Source organism: Natator depressus, chromosome 16, assembly GCF_965152275.1.
Source record: "Natator depressus isolate rNatDep1 chromosome 16, rNatDep2.hap1, whole genome shotgun sequence".
NCBI classification, from domain to species: Eukaryota; Metazoa; Chordata; order Testudines; family Cheloniidae; genus Natator; species Natator depressus.
The window spans coordinates 13,054,774-13,069,642 of record NC_134249.1 but is presented as its reverse complement, the minus strand read 5'-3'; the positions used below and the strand labels follow the sequence as shown (position 1 = coordinate 13,069,642).

The window sequence follows — 14,869 nt, the reverse complement described above, 5'->3', positions numbered from 1 at the left end:
CAAAAATAAAGATGTGCTGATTTCTCAGTTCCGCAAGCTGTATGGATTATTTAGTAAGCATTAGCTATGAACAGCCTGGACAAAGTTTGTGGGATGAATAAAAAGTTTCATAAATACAGCAATCACTTGGAGATGCTCTAGGGGTCAGTTTCTTGCTGACTAAACTCAGCTCCTGCTGAAGAAACGCTGCAAGGGAGAGTCCAACAGGGAAACATCTGATTGTATTCCTATTACGCAGCATACAAGATGTTGCTGTTAAGTCACCAGATATACAAGAAAAAGCTCTCTGTGCATAAACAGACCTCAGAAATTAAGAAAAACCAAGTTCACCTCTGGTGAAATTCCACCAACACAATGGGTTTCAACAGCCACTGATTTGGCTCAAGTCTTTAATGCAGGACGTATCAGCATTATGAGCCTGAAATCAAACCCAGGGTTATTAAAAGCAGTCCGGAGGGAACACCCTGACATTCCTGGGCATGTTCCATCCTGAGTCACTCTCAAGTGGTGCCCAAGTGCACGGTCAGAGTCCACACCACAGTACAAATGAGAACTGTCTCCAATCAGCAGCACCTTTCTACCCCATCCGCAGGACGCTTGTTCACACTGCACGCCAGCACCCATTTACAGCCCTGCAACAGTCACTGGTGTTCCTGGCTGGTATCAGATCTCAAGCTGCAGAAATCTATTTCTAGACTTAACACTTTTCTGAAGGTTTCCTAGTACCAGGTGATCTTCAGGCATCCTTATTAATGCTGCTAGCTGTGGGAGTTTACCCGCACAAAGGCTACTCCTGTTCACTCATAGGGGAAGTCATTTGCAAGATATAAAGGGTTCTAGGGCAGCAGGCTTGCATGGTGTCCTTGTCACTTCGGCATACTCAAACAGAAGCTACACACAGCAAGCATATTTAGCATCCCCTGCAGCTCACGCCAATAACAGTCTTATTCTACACAATCCAGGAGGCAGCACGCTGTCATTTCACAGGTATGGTTCTCAGGCCATACCCGGAACAACAATCAGGGTAGCCTCACATGAGCCACAGCTTAGGCAGCAACAGAAGGCTGAATTCTCAAGTTTGCTAAGACCACTTAGCGATGCCTACTTTGTTACAGCGCTTATGCCAGTGGCAGATGTTAGAATAGCCTCCTACTGCTCTAACTTCCACTGGGACCAAGTGACTGAGGATCAGGGACCCACCACCCTGCTCTGTCTCTGAGCTATGCTCAGATGTAGTAGAGAATCGGGGCCAGAATGTTCCTTGTTTACAGTGGACTTGGGTAATATTTGTATTACTGTAGTGCCTAGGAAACTTAGTAATAGACCAAGATTTTTTCCCCCTGCTGTCCATGGAAACTTGACAACTCCACAAACACATAAGGCAGAACTGTCACCCCCAACGTTGCTGTCTTAGAGGCTGATCTGTGGAGAGAACAGCATAGACAAGGTGTATCGGGCACAGCTAATCATTCACTCTTTGAATACAAGAGCAAGGGGACATTCAATGAAATTGGCTTTAGACTTGCAGCCTTCCAATAAGCAGAAATAGGTTTTCCACACAAATGTATAATTAGCCTGTGGAACCCACCACCACACGGGGAAGCACTGAGGTTGTGACTAAAGTAGTGTTTGATTGGACATTTACACACATGAAGCCACCCAATGTTACTGGAGTACAAATGAAAACATAAAAGCCCACATGCTTCAGGGCATAAACCAATCTGACCGATGGGGATTAGGAATTATCTTTGCCTATGGACAGGTGATTCCATTACTGTCTATAGTAAAGTTCTATTTCTTGCAACCTTCCTTTGAAGCATTTGGTAGAGGCCACTGCTGGAATCAGGATACCTGATCAAACTGGCCCCGGTCTGATCCGGTACATGCAATTTCTACATTCCTAAGCCTAGCTATTGCCTGTTTCTAGTACTGAGGGACACTAGGAATAACCCTGGAAAGATCAATGCACTATGAGCACCTTAAATTCTGCCCTTGAATTTAGCAGGACACAAAGATGGATCAAGACTCAGGAGAAGTACAAAGAAAACACAGAGGAGGAGGAGAGCAAGAAGACAGCCAGAATAAGGAGAAGAATGTCTGCAGGGACAAAGAAAAGACACCAAAGGGAAGCAGTGTGGATAAAAATAAAATGTCTTTTTATTTCAGTCAGATTTTAAAAAATTTAAACACTTTTTTAAAATAAACCTAGTTAAAATTATATTTGAAATTATGACAATTTATATTAAGGCCTTAATCTATTAAAATTCTTAAATTACTACATTAAAATCTTAATTAAAATAATTAAGTTAAATAAAAAATATTCAAACAATGAAACTTGAACAGCAAACTTGTAAAGAGTCAAACCAGTGAACTGGTGGAAGTCACTGGTTAAACATCAGCTACCAGAGTTTGCTGAAGTGCTAAACCAGGTTTTGACAGCAGTAGACTTTTCTGCAGCTGCAGAAGAGGTTATTTTTCTTCATTTCAGTTTATTCAGCTAGTTTAGTTCAATGACTAGTTCATTCGAAGTTCAGAAATGGACCGGGAGCTGAAAGAGCAGGAAGTCTCATTTTCCCTCTTCCAATTTTTCGAAGAAAAATGAAGTCTGAGACAATGAGATCTACTAGTTCTAAAATCTCAAAGAACACGGTCACCAGAACCAATCAGTTCAATTCACTAACTACAGATACTTCCTTTGTTTAATAAATCAGTTTTAAACACAAGACGTATTTTGATACATACTTTTTTCCCTTATGTATCCAGCACATTTTAGGTAGATTTATTTAACTAATAAAAACCATTTTGTGTGTGAATTTAATTGAATTCCAGTTTCCATCCAAATGCAGCTTGACACAAGTCACAATTTAAAAAAAAAAAAAAAAAAAAGATTATCCAGTAAATAAGAAATCCATCACTGACCATTGTCTACCATAATACAAAGGATTAAAGTTAAGAATCGGAATACATGTATGTTAAGCTATAGAAACACTTAAATAAGTGTGTAAATAGGGAATTCTGATTAGCAAAAACTAACACCAAATTTAGTGCAAAGGCTCTATTTAGTTGCAAATCAACATTTTAATGGTTACCAAGCAATGAGAAGCAACAGCTCTAAGAAAATAACTGAAGAGTACAAATGCAAAACAAGACTAAAGTTGATTTAAATCCATCCATTCTGAAGTGAACCCACTGAAAATCCTGGACACCCGACTCTTCCATTCTTCTGCCCGCCCACCCTCCAAGCCCAAAGACACAAACACCCTTTTTTGTTGTAATGTGGCTGTAGCCATTACCCAAGTCCTGGAAAGTTCAGCCCAAGTGCTAAAAAGCTAAGGGAAAAACAAGCTAGTTGAAAAGCAATTCTAGAAGGCTTGTCAAGCTTCATTTTAGCCTCTGAACCCTGTAGCAGTCTTACCCACAAAGTACATTCCAGCTACAGAACTGAAATGAGGGGGTGTGTCACACATCAAGCCTCTTCCTACTACAGTGCAAGTACACACCTAGGCATACACTAGAGAGAATCTTTCATCCCAGCATGTGGGCTAGGGGGTCTCTACTGATTAAAGCAGAAATAGTCACTTATCAGATTCCCATTAGAGAGCTGCTACTGAAACATTTGTGTTTTGTTTCTTCTGCAGTTTTATTCTTAAAGTGAAAGTGATATGTTTAATCTTCCCACAACACAAACCCACTTCCACTCTATTTTGAGAGAGGACTTCCTGTTGATTAACAGCTACAGACAAGCTACCAACAATCCTAGCCTCTCTCTCAGGCTGCAGACTAGAGCCAGATTATTTTAGAGCAGGGCCAGTGTGCACCTACCCTCAGCACAGCCAACATCCTTTCAATTAGCTTCAGGGCCAGGAGACAAGGCCCAAGGCAGTCTCTGCTTCCTGGCACATGGAGGATCTGACTTCAGCCCCTTGCCTCTCAGCCCACTAGGGCAGTGGGAGTGTGATACAGAGGGAGGTGCTACGGTGGCAGGACCCTAACGCAGCTTTCCCTTCATCATCCCCTCTCCCCATATGGACTGGCAGCTGGCAAGACAGACACAGGGCTGAGGTAGTCAGTCCCAGAGCTGCAATGGTCCCACAGACACTGAGGGCAAGGACTCACTCACTTATAAGACACTTTAGAAACTCAGCTGCCTGCATTTTATGCTTCTCAGAGATAAAAGGAGGGAAGGGCAAGAGAGGCAAAATGTTTCTTAATGTGGATCTTTACCAAAAGGGACCTCAAGTCTCCTTGTGCTTCCTTTTCATTCCCTCTCCTCACTTCCATATCCCATCTCACTTCCCTCATTTTTTCCTCATCTCAGCCACATCTACACATCTAGAAGGGGTGACCCCACAAGAAGCATAGGAAAACAAAAGACTTTCACGGAAATCAGCAAATTTAGCTCCAGCAGAACAATTCCTTCCTCGCTCATCAACAGGCTACAGATAAAGAACAACAACGTTGTTCCTCCTCTGAACACAAGTGCAACTGTTTGTCTAGTGGGAAGTGCCTTTCAAACCAAACCACTAAAATGAGATTCAAAGCCCAGCTGTATGGTACCGAAGACATTAACTCCTGACTCAGTGATAACAGTGATATACACTATGCCTTCCAGCAGGTGCAAAGAGTAAGACGTGGGCAAAGAGCAAAAGTCAGCAGGAAAAGAAAGGGAGTTTCTCTAAATCAGATGTGCGAGGGTGGGACAAGGCACTGACACCTCTCACAGTAACAGTTAAATTACTGGTCTGAGGTCCTAGGCCTATACCAAAGAAAAACAGCATTACCAGATTAAGGGTCCAGGATGGACTCAATAAGATCATGGGCCAGTATGCGATGAGCCATCAAAGCTACAATTTTTATCCACCTCAAAGGAGCTTAAAATCCCAATTTTTTAATGCCATACAGCAATGCAGCCACAAGGAAGCACGCCGAATGAATCCTGTTAGATACAGGAGATTGCATATCCAGACATAGCCATCTTCATCCTCCCACAGACATGATCCTCTCCAGTCAAGCAGGCAGGGAGCCTGGATGCCTGAGGTGCTCCAAACACACATGCCAATGTTTAGACTTGTCGGGAAGGGAGAGTGGTTTCTGATTTCGAAGAGCAGAAGTGGGTGTTCTTTCCCAGAATACTCTGAAATAGCAGATGCAATTTCCTGCAATAAAATATAAGCCTCCCCGGTATATATCTAGAAACCGGTACTAGAACAGTTTGCCATGGGCAACTATTACCCTCTTAAAATACCAACAGATGTGCCCCAAAACCACAGGGTCCCAAAGGCGCACATGTATTGCTCAAACAGATTACAACTCACAAAGAGGGATGAGCCAAAAGCTGGTTATTCTTTCCCCTCTATTTAGGAGGGTAGTTACAAACCTTCAAAGGGAAGGAGGATTTATCTCCCAGGCGCTGTGCCCCCCTCTCACCTCCTGCATTGGGCCTAAATCCACAATGGAGTGGACAGAGGATACCGCAACTTTTTAAACAGGGCCACAGGTTCCCTCCCCCCCAGTGTAGAGCATTTATTCCTAGTGGGCAATTTTTGAAATATGGGCTGCTCAAATTCATATGGGAAAGGCTGTAAGTATTAGCTGGCAGAGCAACAGTTGGTGCAGGATCAGTGATCAGAAAAGGGGGGGGGGAATGTGATCCCTGTCCCAACACGTCTACTGGAGCTTTCCTCGGCATGTCAGTTACAGAGAATAAAGTCACACTCCATCTTCTGCCACAGAACCCTATTTCCGAGGCACTAGGCAGGACAGGAAGTCAGAGCTATGGTGTCTACAGGACTATCCTTAGATAACAGGATACAGCCCCCAGAGCAGGAAAGTTTTAACATCGTTTTGCAAAAGGTTAACAGAATTCTGCAACTGAGACCTACAACAGGAACAGACTGGCTCAGCATTAGGTAACAGCTCCAAATGAAGTTTCTCTAGGTCAGATGCCGCAGGTGTACAAGCCACAGGCATACAAACCACAGGCTAAGAAAGTATGAAGAAAATGTAATGTAAACACAGCAGCTCCAAGGTAGCTTGGAGAACGGCACCACACCTGACTGTTTGCTGTTAGCACACAACAGTTTGCCATTGTGTCTTACTCTATTTCTCCAGCACTGGTTTCCTGTGTCACTCCCATCTCACCTCTGTCAGTGAGAAAGACTTCTCTATAGGTCTTGCTATCTGGATTTTCCCTACCTCATTGACTCCACTGGGTTTCAAACCTCAGATGAAGACAGTTGTTCTCTATTGTCTATACAACCTAGTTTCTCTCTATATTGTTTTCTAACTCTTAAAGCAGAGGCCCCCAAACTGTGCGGCCTTTGGGGTGTGTGTGTGGCAGAACCGGGGCCAGCCCCTACAGGGAGTGGGGAAGATGCGCCACCCAGCCCCTCCCCGCCCCCATCTCTGCTCCAGTCCCGCCCACAGCCACGTCCCCAGCTCTCTGCCCCATGGCTGGCCCTGTCCCCAACCCCACCAGCAGCCTCGTCCCCTGGCCTTGGCTCGCTCCCAGCCCAGAGCTGAGGCTGGGAGCAGGTCCTCATCTGGCCGTGGGCTCAGCTGCCGGCCCCCACTGCAGTCTGGCTGCGGCTCAGCTCCCGTCCCCAGCCTTGACCCCTGGCCACAGCTCCACCCCCAGCTGTCCTAAACTCCTGTATCTGGTGGTGTTGTTCGGTGGTATAAAGAGCTTTGTGTCTCTACACAGGGAAGGCCTTTACTTCCAGCTATGCCTGCAGCAAGAGCCCTTCAGAAATGACCCTGCTGCATGCTCCTGCAGATGCTGGGATGAAGCAAGCTCTACTACACAGACAGCTACCCCTACAACTAGAACCAAATTCTGCCCTCGGTTAGACCCCTGCACCTCAGAAGTCAGTGGGATCTCAAGAGAATAACCTACGGCAGAATTTCGCCCCCATCCTTTCCCATCATTATAGACAATTATTTTGCTCATGCTGGCAGGGACTAACTATGGAAGGTGATTGTGTAATTCCCTAAACTTAATGTCTGACATACCTAGACTATGTGGAAACAGGTTTAAATCCCAGCAGGATTGAGACAGCCCTTCATCCACTAAAGAACTGTAAGGAATGTACCACATTTTGCTCTTTCAGACAAGACCTTGATTAAAAAAAAAAAAAAAAAAAAGTGTCTTGGCTACTCTGCGTGGACATGGAAGATCTCTTGGCACATTTTATACAAGCAGAGGTTTCCCGGACGTTCTTGCCCAAACTTCAGCATCTCCCTCTGCTGTGTACTGTATTCCCTTTGACCCCAGAGACAGCTGCATTTCAGTGGTGCCATATAAGGACAGCTGTAAAGTGCTTCAAGTATACTTTGGGAGAAGGAGTTCTGATGTGGGGGACCTGCAATTTTTTTCCCCCAATGTGCATGCAGACCGGCAGCCGATGGCTCACGGACCGGCACCGGTCCGCAGACCACCACTTTGAGTAGCACTGATCTAAAGCAAACACATTCTTCATCCAGAAGAGCAAAGAAAGTCACAGCTACACTGAGAGCCAGATCCTAACTCACATGGGACCATCAGCTGCACCAAGTGCATCTCCAAAGGCCAGCTACTTTGCCTTCATTTTCTCTGGGGTAAAGTTTGTGAACACTGCAGTCAGCAGAGGAAGTGGCCTTACATTCTTATAGCACTTAGCTGAAAGTCATAAGACTCCACATCAGCAACTTCCTCAGCCCAACCTACAGCACTGAAAAGCCTCCTAATGAGCCAGACCACCCTAACGGGGTCAGCTCTTCCCAGATCACAACTCCACCACTTCAGCTTGCCAATGAGCAGCTGTTAAGTTGTGGAAGAAAGAAAGAAAGAGGAAAAAAATTAGTTCCCTGGCCCAAGCTAGAGTTCAAGCGCTAGAGCAGTGGTCCCCAAACTTTTTAGGTCACATCCTACCTTACCCGTAATGGACTCTGATCATGCCCCACCCCTCAGAGCCATGGGCAGGTGCTGTGGCCAGGAGCGGGGCCATGGCTGGGGCCAGGAGCAGAAGCTGGAGCCAGAACTGCAGCTGGGGCCATGTCCGAAGCCGGGGCCGTGTCCAGCAGCAGAGCTGCAGATGGGCCAGAGCTCTGGCTGGAGCTGTGTCCAGAGCCAGGTGCTGAGGCTGGAGCAAAGCTGGGGCAGAGTAGGGCTAGGGGGCACTCCCTCCCCGCCCCCCCATAGGGGTTGGCCTGGGCCCCACTACACCCCCAAATGTTCCTTCATTCCCTGCTAGGGGGGCTTGCCCCACAGTTTGGGGACCACTGTGATGGAGGCACAGAGGAAACCAAACTAATATGCTACACCAGCCAAAACTATGATCATCAACTGAACTTAACAAAACAGATAAATGGTTACGTGCATGAGATTTTCCACCTCCAGGGACGAATGGAAATGCCCTGAAATGGCTCAGTTCTTGCAGAACCCAGATAATTATGGACAAGCATTCCACCTCAAGAGTTATCAGCTGCAGATTCCCTAAAAGCTCAATCCTCTCCCTTATAATATTCAACACCAGTAAGAAGCTACTGGAGAGCCAGTGAAACCACACGGGCTAAAATGTCAGCCATAGGTGGATGACACCTGGTACTGCAGCTCCTTTACATCAGAGGCAGACAGCACTGTCCCCCAGCTTTCTGAACGGATAGCCAACATCAGCACCTGGATAAGGGGCATTTGGCTATCACACAACTCAGACAACGCTGTGGTGATGTTGTCTGTATTTTGAATAACTCATTAGCCCTCAACTTCTCATGTCAGTGTGCAGCCTTCCTGTCTCTTTTGGGTTTCTTGGTGCTACTGGCTGATCATGTAGCCCCGGGGAGGTCCACTTCCACCTGCAAGAGGCTAGAAGATTGAGCTAATCCTATCGAAGAGAGAGTGGGCTGTGGTGATCTATGCATTTGAGATCTCCAGATTAGGCCATTGCAACACTGAAGATGGAAGGTACACACCCTGGAAAAGCTGGGGGAGGGGAATGCAGCAGCTGATCTGCTTAGAAAGATCAGTGGCCATGAATACATCATGTTGGTGCCCTGCTCTTTATTTCTATTTTGAATACTTGGGAGGCAGTCTGATATAATGGTGATAGGCGATTTTTAAATACCTTGATTAGAAGTATATACCTGAGAGGCATATTGGTAGAGCTATGTGGGAAAACTTGCAGAGCACCTGTTTGCCCTACGCCTGGCTCTAAAAAACAGTGCTTTCATGAATACCAGGTTCTGTACTCCAACTAAACAGCACTCAACCAACACAGAACAATAGCTGGTCATTCTGCCAGTACACTGTAAATGGACATTGATAAGATAAGTCTTATCCTCACAGGACTCTTCCAGGCTGTATTAGGAGAGGACTTGATTACAGGGGGAAATGTGAAAAGGAATTTACAGCTTGCAAGTTCATACTGTAAGATCACCAAGGCCTAATGTGGACCGCCAAGCCAGCTCGTGTGCTTAAGAGGGCACACTTCTGAAAATGAGAACTCCAAACCAGCTGGAAGCGCTCACGGGACTTGGAGCTTTTCCAGGATATTCTGAATTCCTAAACGCGTTAAGTCATAATGCATTTTGGACAGTTTCCCCTCTTAGATAGGCTGGTTTGTTTCTGCCTCAGCCAGTGGAGCTACTGGCTACAGTTTCAGTTAAAGGAGGGGGTTCTAGCCTCAGGGCGTTAACATTCTCTGACTGGAATCTGCATGCCCCACAACCTGGAGAGGCCTCCATCCAACTCTACTGTATGGAACAGTAACATGTATATGCAGTTCAGGTTGAACAAACTTGGAACAAAGATATCCTGCTGGGATATGGGAATAAAGCTTCCTAACTTCTCCTTTACTCACAGTTTGGGTAATTAAACTGCTTGGTCATATCAATCTGACCCAGTTAATGCTACTGAGTGACTGATCATATATGCTTCCTCCCTGAACTCTCACCCTTGTGTCCATGGGTTTCTTAACTAAAAGTCCATGTCAAATACCAGGAGAGAGGTCTCTTCTGCAGGTCAGGTTCCAAAAGAAGGAATTCTTCCACTGAAACCCCAAGAGGGCTCCTTCTACATCAAAGGTTGGCCTAATCTGGGAAATTTCCTTACAGGTTTTAAAATTGGTTCAGCTAAACCAATTTTAAAATCCATTATAAGTCTTCCCTATGGTACACAGGCTTCCTTACCCAGATGTTGTTTCCACCTCTCTCCTTTTGGAAAAGTCATGGTTTGAGAGCAGTGGCAGCTGTTCTACTTGCCCAATCATGAAAAATTTCTGTAGAAGGGAGTACCTGACATTCTATTACCAATGACAGTCAGCATTGAGAAACTGTACGTGGGTGCGTACCACACCATAATCAACACAGCAAGAATCTCCGTTACACCAGATGGTTTGCCCCAGCAAGCACCTTGGATTCCAGTCTCTTTTGGAAATGTTCTGGTGCCAAAAAAAACAATCACAGACTCTAGCTAAATTCTTAGTCACATACAAACTTCCAATTCAACATGGATAGAATCTCTTAATTCCCCCAGTCTTTCCCCAAATCTTTAGAATTTTAGAAGGGTCACAGTAAATGGAAAAGGCAGTAAACTAAGTAAAGGCAAGTCTGGGGATCCTCAGTACATCACCATTTCTTACCATTAGAGAGACTGTAAGAGACTAAGTCTTGGAAGAGGTCAAATGAATTAATACCACTGAGCCTAGAAACTTTTCTAATAGGAACAGGTTTCCCACATGCTTTCAGTTAGACCAAAGACAGGCTAGCGGAAAGAAGGCAAACCCAACATCCAGCTTCCCCTTTTGCTCATTTATTAGCAATCAAGCAGAGTCACAGTAACGTACGCATTTGGTTTAAATTACAGATGATTTCTCTGCAGGCACCTGAACGTGCTGAGAAAACTCCTGAACCTCAAACAGCTTAAAAAACCACCCAAAATGCCAACCCACAAGGCTGGCAGTAGCACCAAACCTGCACTCCTGCAACCTGCTTTCTAAGACAACAGGAAGAAGCTTGAAACCCAGTCTGGGAGACCAAGTTCACCTGGAATAGTTTCCTAATGAATGAGCTGATCTAGGAAGTAAAGGGGTTAATTCCTTCCTGAGCTCACATACAGCTAAAATTCCTGCGATAAGCTACTTCTACCAAACCCAGGGATCTAACAGGGGAGAAAATTGCAAGGAAGAGTTATTTTGATAGACTTTTTCCTGGGAGGAACTCACTTAGGGTGTGCTTTTCCAGAGGTGCAGCAGCTCCCATGACCTTCAACTGGAGTTAGGGTGCTCAGCACTTCTGCAAAATCAGGCCTTGGTGCTCTGCTGCAGGGTTGCTCAAACACACATATACATATTTGCAAGGCAGAAAAGGATTACAGTTGGCCAGTAAAAACCCTCTCTCCTAGAATGGAACAGCTCCCACCGTTCCCAGTATACAGTGCCATAAGAGCCTTTGGAGACCAAGCGGCACTAACAGTTACCTTTAAATAAGATTAGTTACTCTTGGGTTAATACAAAAACAGATTCTGAAAACAACTGAAAGCTGTCCTAACCATACTGAGGCAGTAAGACAGCAAGTCCAGGGCTGCTTTGGAATTTGTGTTTGCATAGCAGGAGGTGATAATCAATGTGCATAGTTGGCAACAAAACAGATTTTGATTAGCAGTTTGTAGTGAGAGTGGGGACAAAGACCCCCCAAGCAGGCAGAGAGAATCCAAACCAACCCACAATGGGAAAAGGGCCTTATAAAAGAATTCTACAGAAGTGGTCCAAATGTTACAGATTACATTATTGCTGCAGTGTTTCGCTCCACTAAAAAGGTTACAGCAAACAGGAGGTTCAACAGCACTCATTCGAGAAGATAAACCATGGTTTTAAAACTAACAACATTAACTTCCAGGCAGCCGTTTTCCTTTGCATGGCAATTTGCAATGCAAAGCAAGCTATTTCAACCCTTACCAAGGACAGTAATTCAGAAGCAAACGGCGAGAGAAAAGTTGAGCAGGGTTCACGCGATCAGTTTAGATGCAATTTTCTACCGAGTTAAGTTTCTCATTAGGCAAAAGTACTGTTTGGTTATTTCTTTCATATGAAGTGTGTGCGAGCTCTCTCTCTTTTTTGGGAGGGTGGGGGGAGACTTGTAATCCAAAGTTATCATCAGACCCCAGTATCTTTCAGAAATGTCACCTCCAAATAGCTGAAGAATTCAATTCTGTTCTGGTCAGAGGCCACACACATAGAGCTAGTCAACAAAGACCAGACTCAAGGCTATGTCCCGATGGGAGAAGAGAAATGGCACGCACCAGAATTATTAAAATCACGTGGAAGAGGCAGGCAAGTGTTAGCAACATACTAAACAACTCAGTCCAACACAGTTTAACCAAGAAAGGAGAAGTATGAGGGTGGTGAGAAGAGAGAATTACACAGAGCCTCTTACCTGGAAGACAAACTAGCAAAGTCCCCTCCATCCAGCAGCCTGATTTTGCAGAACAGAACACCATTCACAAACGGAACAGCAGTCAGCTCCTCCAGGGTGAAACTGGTCTGAAATTTAAACTTCTTTTTCTTCATCAGGAAAGCCATGGGCAGGCTCAGTGAGAAAAGTCCAGGAACGCAGAACAACAAAATCAGAGTCAGAAAGGAGCTTCTCAAAATGCACACAGATAAACAGAGGAACAGGCAGCTATTTCAGGAGTGGAAGAAGGAGAGCGTAAATTTCAGTTCAATTGCAATGACGGCCCAGCTTTAAATGCACAATCCTCTTCTCTCTTTGGTGGTCGGATCTGGCTGTGGGATCATTGCCCTGGCAGGCTTCAGGTGAGGAGGAAGAGGACAGAGTAAACCTCTGGAACATCTCCAAGGAGGAAAAGGAGGGGAAAAATTCAAGCTCCAGACCAGCAGGAGCTCCCCTGCCTGCAGTTCTCCTGTTTAGAGGCTGTGGTGCTCTGTGTCCATCAGGCCCCCTTCAGAAACCACCTCTGATAGGAAGTCATCTTGAACTAGTCTGTCTGAAGAAATCCTAGGTCTGCAGACTGCACATTCAAGGCTTCTCGGTTTCAGTCTCCTCCCCTTGTGCGACTACTTTACACACGTCTCTGCTGTCTGTTGCTACTGCTCCAACAGGTCTCTAATGTCAAGTAGGGAGGGAAACGAGTAAATTAGTCCCAGCCAGTCCTGGGCTCCTCCTCTGAAACCTGTTTAGGTGGATAAGATTCTGTTCAACCTCACTGCAATCTAAGGAGGAGGAATCCAGTTAGCCCACTTCAGAGATCCCTTTCCCCCTTTTCTGCCCCTGGGTTGCTCTCTATTTTGGAAGAAGTGTTTAATACTCATCTGTTCTAGAACGATTTTTATCTATAAATCTCAAAGCACTGTACAAAGGAAGGCAAGTCTAACAGCTGATCTGGTGAAAAACCGGGAAGAAATATTGGTGAAATGCGGGGGGGGGGGGGGGGGGGTAAGTCAGAGCTCTTCGGGAAGTTTCAGTATTTTGACCCTCTCCACACACACACACACACACCCGAAACTTGCAATTTTTCTTCTCCGTTTTTTCCAACTAGCGCGAATAATAAAGCGTCCCCCCCCCCGCCCCAGGTCAGGGGCACCAGAGCGAGTCCTCACGTCAGCCAACTTCATGCGGCCGGACCCATTTTCACCACGGTGCCCACTTCAACCCGCCGAAAGCCCAGGGACTGAACACGGCTGCAAGGGGAGCCGGCTGCAAGCGCCTTGTCTACACGAGGGGGTCTGACCCCGGGCCACGCTGGGGCTGGGCTTCTCTGATACATGCGATGAGCCGAGTCCGGTCTCTGCCCGCCTCCGCCTCCCCGCGCAACCAGCCCAGCCCGGTCCCCGCCGCCCACGGCGGCCTCGCCAGGGGCCACCGCGGCGGGAGCAGCCCGGATCCTGCCGCGGCCCCCGCCCGCCACGGCCCGGTTCGGGCTCCCGGCCCGGTTCTGCTCGGCCGGCCGCGCCTCTGCACCGTGAGCGAAGCGCCCTCCCCGCCCCGCGGCAGGTGGACGGCGCGGCCACGGGACCCGCCACCGGCCCCGCTCTCACCTTCTGCCCGCGCCCCGCAGAGCCGCCGCCGCCCGCCTGCACCGCAACCCCGGCTAGCGCGCCTACGCCAAGTGCGCCCGCCACGCCAACGGCGTAGAGAGTGGCAGGCCCCCGCGGGCCCGCCAAGCTTCGAGAATACGAAAGCCCAGACAACATTCCCCCCCCGCTTCCTTCCCACGGGGGCTGGGGGGGGGCCGGGGAGGAGAGCGGCGCCATCGGATTGGGCCGAGGCAAAGGGACGGACTCCTAGCCCTGGATTCGGATTGGCTGCTACAGCACGGTTAGGGGGAGGAAGGAAAGAGCCTAGGGGCTTAGTGATTGGAGGAGGTAACTGTCAATCTTCTTAAAAACCATCCCCTTTCTTCTTGATTCAGGTGAAAGAGAAAGGGGAGGGGGGGAAGAGGAGACAGACAAGAGAGGGGGAGGGGGAAGAAGAAGAAGAAGAAGAAGAAGAAGGGGGTGGGGAGAGAAAAAGAGGAAGAGGGGAAGAAAGGTAGAGGGAAATCTGACTGGCAGATAAAGGGTAGAAGAGAGGGGGCTGGAATCAGGAGAAGAGGGGGAGAAAAGTTAGATGGGGAATAAAAAGATCTAAAATGGAGAGCAAGTCAGGGAAACTGAGGGGGACAGGACCATGCAGGAAACGGACACGGCAGCACCACCATGCCTTCAGTAATCATCAGGCAGGCTGCCCCCAAAATCGCGTGATGGGCTTAGGAAGCACAAGATTTTTAAAAAGAAAAAAGAAAAGGAGTACTTGTGGCACCTTAGAGACTAACCAGTTTATTTGAGCATGAGCTTTCGTGAGCTACAGCTCACTTCATCGGATGCGAAAGCTCATG

The 14,869-nt window shown here is 46.9% G+C and overlaps 1 protein-coding gene across 3 annotated transcripts in view; it reads right to left on the bottom strand.

The window, feature by feature from the left end:
• Positions 1-14,161, bottom strand: part of EEIG1 (estrogen-induced osteoclastogenesis regulator 1) — a 44,615-nt gene extending 30,454 nt beyond the window's left edge. The window contains exons 1-2 of one of the 3 annotated variants that reach the window (XM_074974162.1): positions 14,031-14,161; positions 12,409-13,098 (exon numbers count right to left, since the gene is read on the bottom strand). In XM_074974162.1, coding sequence (XP_074830263.1) covers positions 12,409-12,554 — 146 coding nt within the window. In that variant the 5' untranslated portion in view covers positions 12,555-13,098; positions 14,031-14,161. Of the gene's footprint in view, positions 1-12,408; positions 13,166-13,592; positions 13,609-14,030 lie in introns of those variants that run through there. The other 2 variants (XM_074974160.1, XM_074974163.1) reach the window with 2 other exon arrangements.
• Positions 14,162-14,869: the final 708 nt, after the last annotated feature.